This window comes from Jatropha curcas, chromosome 7 (assembly GCF_041381405.1).
Source record: "Jatropha curcas cultivar XTBG-Jc1 chromosome 7, XTBG_Jcur_1.0, whole genome shotgun sequence".
In the NCBI taxonomy this organism is placed as follows: domain Eukaryota; kingdom Viridiplantae; phylum Streptophyta; class Magnoliopsida; order Malpighiales; family Euphorbiaceae; genus Jatropha; species Jatropha curcas.
The window spans coordinates 26,565,570-26,573,145 of NC_143157.1; the positions used below are offsets into that span (position 1 = coordinate 26,565,570).

The 7,576-nt window shown below is 27.2% G+C and overlaps 1 protein-coding gene across 1 annotated transcript; it reads right to left on the bottom strand.

Moving 5' to 3' along the window:
* Nucleotides 1-804: 804 nt before the first annotated feature.
* On the bottom strand, nt 805-2,001 carry LOC105638443 (uncharacterized). Its single transcript, XM_012222248.4, has 3 exons — nt 1,786-2,001; nt 1,552-1,681; nt 805-1,458 (listed from the first exon to the last, which is right to left on the bottom strand). The coding sequence occupies exons 1-3, from the start codon at nt 1,940-1,942 to the stop codon at nt 960-962; spliced, it is 786 nt and encodes a 261-aa protein (XP_012077638.1). The 5' UTR covers nt 1,943-2,001; the 3' UTR covers nt 805-959.
* Between the last annotated feature and the right edge of the window lie 5,575 nt (nt 2,002-7,576).

Genomic DNA, 7,576 nt, shown 5'->3' on the forward strand with positions numbered 1-7,576 from the left:
GGATTGTACTAAATCGAAAGTACTCCATAATCTATTTTTTTAATTTTTCATATCTTTTCTTTTTTTTCTTGTTTATAATTTATGTTTTTTTTTTTTTAATTTTAATTGACTTGTGGTTAATTCTTGTCGAGCTATCCCATCAAATAATATTCTTCTATTGATGGTCATATGAATAAAAAAATTTCTTAATTTTGATGTTTTTATAATTTCAATTAATCCCTTTTTTTTATTTTTATCAATTCATACACTATATTTTATTTTTCATAATAATTTTGGATCCTCTAAATTTAGCTGACCTGAAAATTAATATTTAATCTGCTTCACAGACTCAAAAACTTAAATGTATTAAGTTAATTAAAATTAATATGATATTAAATGCAGTTACTCTTTTATTTCAAATTACCATACTAAATCCTAAACGATTTTTGTTCTCAAAATTCTATTTCTCATTTGGATCCAAATAGGTAAATTTCTAGCATTAGAAATGAGTTTATTTGTTTTAATTTGACCTAAAAGATGAAAATTTAATTTAATTGTTTGATACATTAAAATATTGAAATATTTCTAAGTAGTCATAGTTGAGAAGTAGGGTTGCTAGGCAAATTATAAACATCATCATATCTACACATGTCTGTTAAGAATTAATTATACATAGTGGAAAAATTAATATAATACCATACCTTAAAAAATATCTTAAAAAATTTACACTTTAGATTATCAAACTTGAACTGAGAAAAAATAATGCTTAAATTGGAAAATTTTATTACTAATCAAAGAGGGTACATGCTCTGGGATGATTTTTTTTTTTTTTTTTTTTTTTTTTTTTTTTGGTGGGGGGTTACAAACCAAAATTTTACACCTTTGAGCATCAATCCATGAGCTCCAAAGTTAAGAGCTTTCTCATTTGATTGAACACACTAAGAGATTTTTTGAAGAAACCCAATAGAAAAAAGCAGAAGTTAACAGAAGGGTGCAACTAAATTGTGCATGCCAGCTTTGCTTGTCACACCGAAATTGACATGAACATCATCTAAGTTCCATAATCCATCCCACAAAATATCTTCATTGCTGGCTTCAGGAACTGAACCATTATTAGCAGCATTAAACATACTATATAGTACCCCATGTTCCTCTGTTGTGTTGGGGTAGAGTAAATTATTGGCCATTTCTTGCCTTATCTGGGGCAAATAAGCCAATTTACTGTTATTATTTTCAGTTTCATCGAGTAAAGACATGATCTTTTTCATGTCCAATTGGTTAAGTTGAAGCTGCTGCTGTTGCTGAAGCTGCTGCTGCTGTTGTTGCTGCTGCTGAAATTGTTGCCTTTTCAAGAAACGAGTTCTTGCTTTCTCCGAATTTTCTGGAGCGAGTTTGGCCTTTTTCTTGAAATGGGTCCTCCAGTAGTTCTTTATCTCATTGTCTGTTCTTCCCGGCAAGCTTCTTGCAATTGTGGACCACCTGAAAATTTTTATTAATTTTTCAATTTTAGCACTTAAGCTTTTCTTAAAAGGCCAACAATAAAGATCTCTTTCACTAATAATCCAATTTTACCTGTTCCCCCACCTAGCATGCAACTCAAGGATAATGCTTTCCTCATGTGGAGTTATTTGTCCTCTCTTCAAGTCTGGCCTCAGATAATTCACCCACCTCAATCTGCAACTCTTTCCATTCCTTTTCAATCCTGTTAAACCAAAAATTGAAAATTAAAACCAGATCAAGAAAATCCATATCCATATATCAAGAAAATTGAGCTAAAATGTGCAAAGAGAAAAAAGAGAAAAGAACCTGCAAGCCTAGCCACAGAATTCCATCTTCCTTCTCCATGCAACCTTACATACTCCATGAGCAATCTGTCTTCTTCAGCGGTCCAAGGACCTTTCCTCCAACCCTCTTCAATGAGGCCACCCCAACCCAGGTGTCCTCCCATCACTCCCCAAGACATGTATAAAGAAAAAGGGTTTGGTTTTTTTCTCTCAATAGGGTTCCAAATGAGTTGGTTTTTGTCTTCAAAATCCTATGCAAAATGGGGTCAGTGTCTATTGCATATTTATACCTGCACTAAAGTCCTTAATGTCTACTGGTACTCACATTACTTAATTTCGTGTCACTGTCAAATCATCCCTATCCTTTCTTCTTCTTCTCATAAGGTACTTTGTAATCTCTCTCAAGATACCATCATCATTTTCCTTATTTACCTCTACACCCTCTCTCCTTTTTTTTTTTTTTTTAATTGCAGAAAAGTGGCATTGCAAAATAATAATAATAATAATAATAATAATAATAAATAATAGTAAAGTTGGATTTGGATATCAATTAACTGAGGTAAGTCGAGAATTTTATAGACCAAAATCATAAATATGTCCTTAGACTCCTAAAAAAAAGAAAATATTGTTGGATAACATATATTAGTATAAAATATAATTTAAATAATAAGAAAATATTTATAAATCAATTTTCATACATTATATATTAAATTATTTGGATAAATTTTTCATATTAAAATTAAGAAATATATATTATGAGTAATTGGAAAATCAAACTTGGACACCAGAGACTCAACGAGTGTTTTATTGAAATTTTAGGCATGAGTGGGTATCCAATTGCAAAAAAGAAATGGACCACATAAAAGATAAATAAGTGGAAAGCACATTAAAATTTATTGTCTTATGTTTTATTTCAAAAGGAGGAAGAAAATTAATGAAGGATTGTCAATCTTTTCTGCATAGTTATTTTGCATGCTTACCTTTGAATATAACAAAAGGAAAGAAATGGATTTATTTTTTTATTTAGAAAGGAAAAAATTTTAGAAAAAATAAATTGTTATTATTGAACAATAAAATGTAATTTTAGTTATTTTAAGATATTTGGCAATTTAATAAAAATAAATATAATATCCACTTTTCTCTATTATTTTCTTTTCAAATTTAAAAAATTCAAAATATATAAATCTGAATGAAAATAAGTAAAATATAACTTTTTGCAACATCTTTATCCTCTTTCTCAAACAAGAAAAAACACATTTTCTCAAAATATTTTCCATAATCCAAACATACGCCTACAGTTTTCAAAGTGTATTTACACACAGTGCGGTGAAGTAAATCACCCAAAGAAGCTTCCCAATCCTAACGAATTGTATCAAAGCTTAATTTGGTAATGACAAATATAACCTTTTAAAAAAAAAGAAAAAAGGAAAACCAAAATTATTATTTTTTAAATCGCGGTTGAGAAACTATTGACCCAATTCGAGCTAGCTAGTGAGACCCGAAACCAGCAATTACATGACCCGGCCGGCCCTAGGTGTGATCAGATAGATCATAAGGATCAATTGTTCTAGAAATAGATAAACGCCTGATAGGTGTAAGGAAAGTTGCTAAGGGTACAACATGTGACACACAAAAGGGCACTTGGGAAATCCAAAAAAATGTCAAGACATTGGGTGACATGTCCTAATAAGGATCAAATCTTAATTAGATTATATTTATTGATGCTAAAGCTTACGACAAAAAAAAGTAAGAGTGGTCTCGTGGTCTTATGCCACGTATGGTTTAGGGTTTATGAATCTGGACATAAATAACTAATAGCCCAAAGCATAATCCAAGATTTAGCAAATAAAAAAATTAGTGGGTGGTGGAATTTTTTAACTTGAAAATTACTGGTGTACCAATGGATTTTTACCGTGTGGTGTTGTCTTGCTTTCTTCTTAAGGAGATTAATACAACTATACAAGTAGTCTCCATTAAACTTAATTAAATATTAATTTGTTGGATACCATTTTGGGTATTGGGGCTATTAAAATATTTAAACTATTGATGGGTTTTCCACGTCACCTTGGGGACAGGTGGAACTTTTTGGTGTTCTGTTTGCAAAGGAAAGTCTCATGTGACCGTTGGAGTTTATATTTTCCATGTTTTTAACGTAATTGTGAGTTTTCTTATTTATATTCAACAATATTTTACTAATAAAATAAAATGACAAGCCTATTTCTTTATTATAAAATTGAAATTATAATAAGTGCATGCATTGTGCTACATATAGTTAGAATTTAAAAATCACCGAATATATAAATTAATCCATGAGTTTTATAGTTTTAACTCCGCAACAAGTTGAATTTTATGAATAATCTATCGTACATTTGAATTTAAAAATATTGATAACATTATATATATTCTTACACTAATAACAATAGTTTTTCGAGTTTTTGACTTTTTTTATGCAAAATGTTCATTTAATGTGTAATTACCGTTTAGAATAATAACTTTTATATTCAACTATTTAACATGTGTTTGATTGATCTTATTTTATAAATTATAGTATTCAATAAAATAATTTTATAAATTAAAATATTTAATAAATATAATTTTATAAATGGAATAGTTCTATAATCAAATTAAAAGCTGAATATCATGAGATAAAATAATAAAATTCATGGATAAATTTATATATCCAGCCATTCAAAATTTTTTTAACTTGCATAAGTTTGATAGTACACAAATAAAAAAAATACAAAAACATAAATTAATAGATTACGACATCCACATATATATGTTAAGATTTAGTTAATCTAATCTCATGACATCATTCCATAATAAAGAGTTAGAATTCGTTGTCGTTTAATGTAAAATCATACTATTTTTTATATATATATGAAATGAGATTATCATTTCAAAACTTTCTTTTAAAGAAAAAAAAAAAATCAAACTTTCTCTAACTCTACAATCTTCTGTAGCTTTGGGGCTGATCATGGATGATATGTCATAATCCACATGCATAATCACTTTCAAATTAATAAAAGTGTAGCTTGACTAGTCAATTACCTATGCATCAACAGGCAATTTAACTTCAAAGTTCGAAATAAATGTTTAAGGGAGAATTACTGTTTAGTCCTTAAAGTTGAACTGAAATTACTTACTCACTCTCCTTCTTTGGTAAAACTACTGATTTATCCTAAGATTTAGTCTCATCAAACTATTTAGTTTTTTTTTCTTATCTCAAAAGACATATTTTAACTGTTAAATATTGATAAAATAATGAATACGAGAGATTAATATTATTTTAAATTGAGGGACTAAAGAAGTAAATAATTATAAAATATTTAACAGTAAAAAATCAGGCATTTTATATAAATTTATATTTTTTAAGTAAAACAACACTAATTATTTTTATTTGTGTTAATTATTATTATTAAATTTGCTGAATATGTACACGTTGACATAGAAAACCCTTCCCCAAATGATTGTCCACTGCTTTAAGTCATCCTATCAAATCAAATATAATATCAAAACCCTACAATTAATCAAATCTTAATTAGACACTAATAATCCGTGTTTTGTACGGATTTTTCACTAAAGAAATTAAGATGGGTTATTTGTCCTTTCCCTTATAAATTAATTAAACAATACTTAATTTTGTTTAACAGCTAAGCATGTTTATATAAAAATATTAGTCACCCTCCAAAGTCCAAAATACTTGTTCTGCTTAAACTTTGTTTTGACAGCTAAGCACGTGTGCACTTTAAGCTTTTAGGGAAAATCAAGTAGACGTCCTTAGATCTCATTTTGCGATTCTTTGTATTTTTTATTTTATTTTAATGATTCACTGTCCCAGGTTTATATGTCAATTAATTCGGACTTGCGTATGTCAACTCATAAAAAAGTAAAGTGTTTTCTCGCAAATATTTAAGATTTAAACTTAAGACCTCTAATTAAAATAGAAAAAATTTATATCATCTCATTTTATCTATCGAGTTTCGGTTCTTTGTATTTTAATAATTATTTTATTTTTAATTTTATTTAATATTTTGATGTCTTTTCAAAGTAGATTAGGGTGCGATGGTGTGGGGTTAGAATGGGTATTTAATAACTAATTCTATTTTGTTTTTTACTTCATCGTAAAAGAATGTTTGTTTGTGGCATGCCCATGACATTCTAGAAAAGTTTTAACCACTTTTTCTTTAATTATGATATTCAATTAACATATTATTTATTTATACCAATTTTTTTTTTTTTTTGTTTCAATCAATTAGTATCTCAACTTGTAGGTTTGTTTTTAAATTATTATATTAAGGTTCTATTTAACGGTGGTGTTGTTGCTAATGTTAAAAAATTATATCATCTTGAATTATAGGCCGTTATTTATTTATTTTTAAATACGTCTAGCCTTTTATTTATAATTTTTTAAATTAGAATCCACAAAATGAAAAGCATATCTTTTAATTTATAGATAAGCTACTATTTTGTTCCCTTTAATTGGGAGAAATTAACTATTTAATATTATCTTTTTAAAAGTATATTAATGCGTGTCTGTAAATCCTTCCGTCTAAGATTTGTGTTCTTTGTTGTTAATTTTTCATAAAAGATTAGAATATTCTTTATCAAATTTTTATTGTATTTCTTCTTATGCTAAAAACAAAATATTAATTTCTTTATATTATAATGAATTTTATTAAAATAATAATTATCTATATCTAATTTGTTGAGAGACAGAGGTTATTACTGTCAATATACAAATGACATATGCATTTTTCATTGAAATTTAACGGTAAAAAATGTAAAATTTTGACCACATCACCGAATTGTTTAAAAATGTAAAATTTACCCATATGAAATTGTTGTCCTATTTTATCGTTTAGAAGTGAATAATAATATTTAAAATTTACGTTTTATCCTTATTTAATATTTTTATTTGGCAACAAATATAGTAATCAAACTACTGTATTACCATTAATTAAATCTTGATATAAACAATATCAACCTATAATCTTCTCGATAGAATTATTTAGTCAAATGTTTGATTAATTTCAAAAATAATTTAATATTTATGGATATGAAAATAAGGGTATACCAGGAAAAAAAGGAAGTAAAAATTATAATTTAATTAAATTTTTTTAATCAGTCAAACCGGAACACAAATTATGGGAGAGAGAAGTAAATTATATTGTTGAATAAAGTTTATGTAAATCTGGTTTTGAGCACTTCCTTAAATAGTAAATATGTAATCCTTAATATTTGAGCTGAGTCAGAATTTCACTAGCAAGCTGAACCTATGAGGTGCAGTTAACTAAAGCTCAGAGAAATCTGGCATATTTATTCCTCTTTGATGAAATTAGAAATAAATGCCTCTTTTAGAATGATTTCAAAATCTTAATTTAAACTATTTAATTAACACAAGATGTCAAATTCTTCTATTTGTACTTTGCACCAAGCATTATTATGCAAGTTGTCTTATCTTGCTAAGACACGTTTTTCTTTCTTTTCTTAAATTATATCATAAAAAATAATATTATTATACATGGAATATGTTAGAATAATATATATAATTATATATGGAGAAAAATTATGTTTATTTTTTCAAAATCAACAAGATAACAAATTTCATTTTTAACCAATTAATATATTAGCAGCTTACAGACAATCTATCCTCAAACCCTTGGATTGGCCAAGTTGGATATTAATGAGGTAGGTAGGTGATTAAGCTGGGAATATGCAGAGCAGAACACTAACCATCTTGGATTGAAATTTTGACTTTGGATATGGAGTTGACTGTATCTATCAAGGAAGGTAAAAAGATAACTGATTTA

Excerpts from the sequence above, each read along its gene's own strand:
- LOC105638443 (XM_012222248.4), bottom strand. The coding sequence starts at position 1,942 with ATGTCTTGGGGAGTGATGGGAGGACACCTGGGTTGGGGTGGCCTCATT. Across the intron at positions 1,682-1,785 it reads TTCTGTGGCTAGGCTTGCAG|GATTGAAAAGGAATGGAAAG; the intron begins GTTCTTTTCTCT and ends TTGGTTTAACAG. Across the intron at positions 1,459-1,551 it reads CATGCTAGGTGGGGGAACAG|GTGGTCCACAATTGCAAGAA; the intron begins GTAAAATTGGAT and ends AAAAATTTTCAG.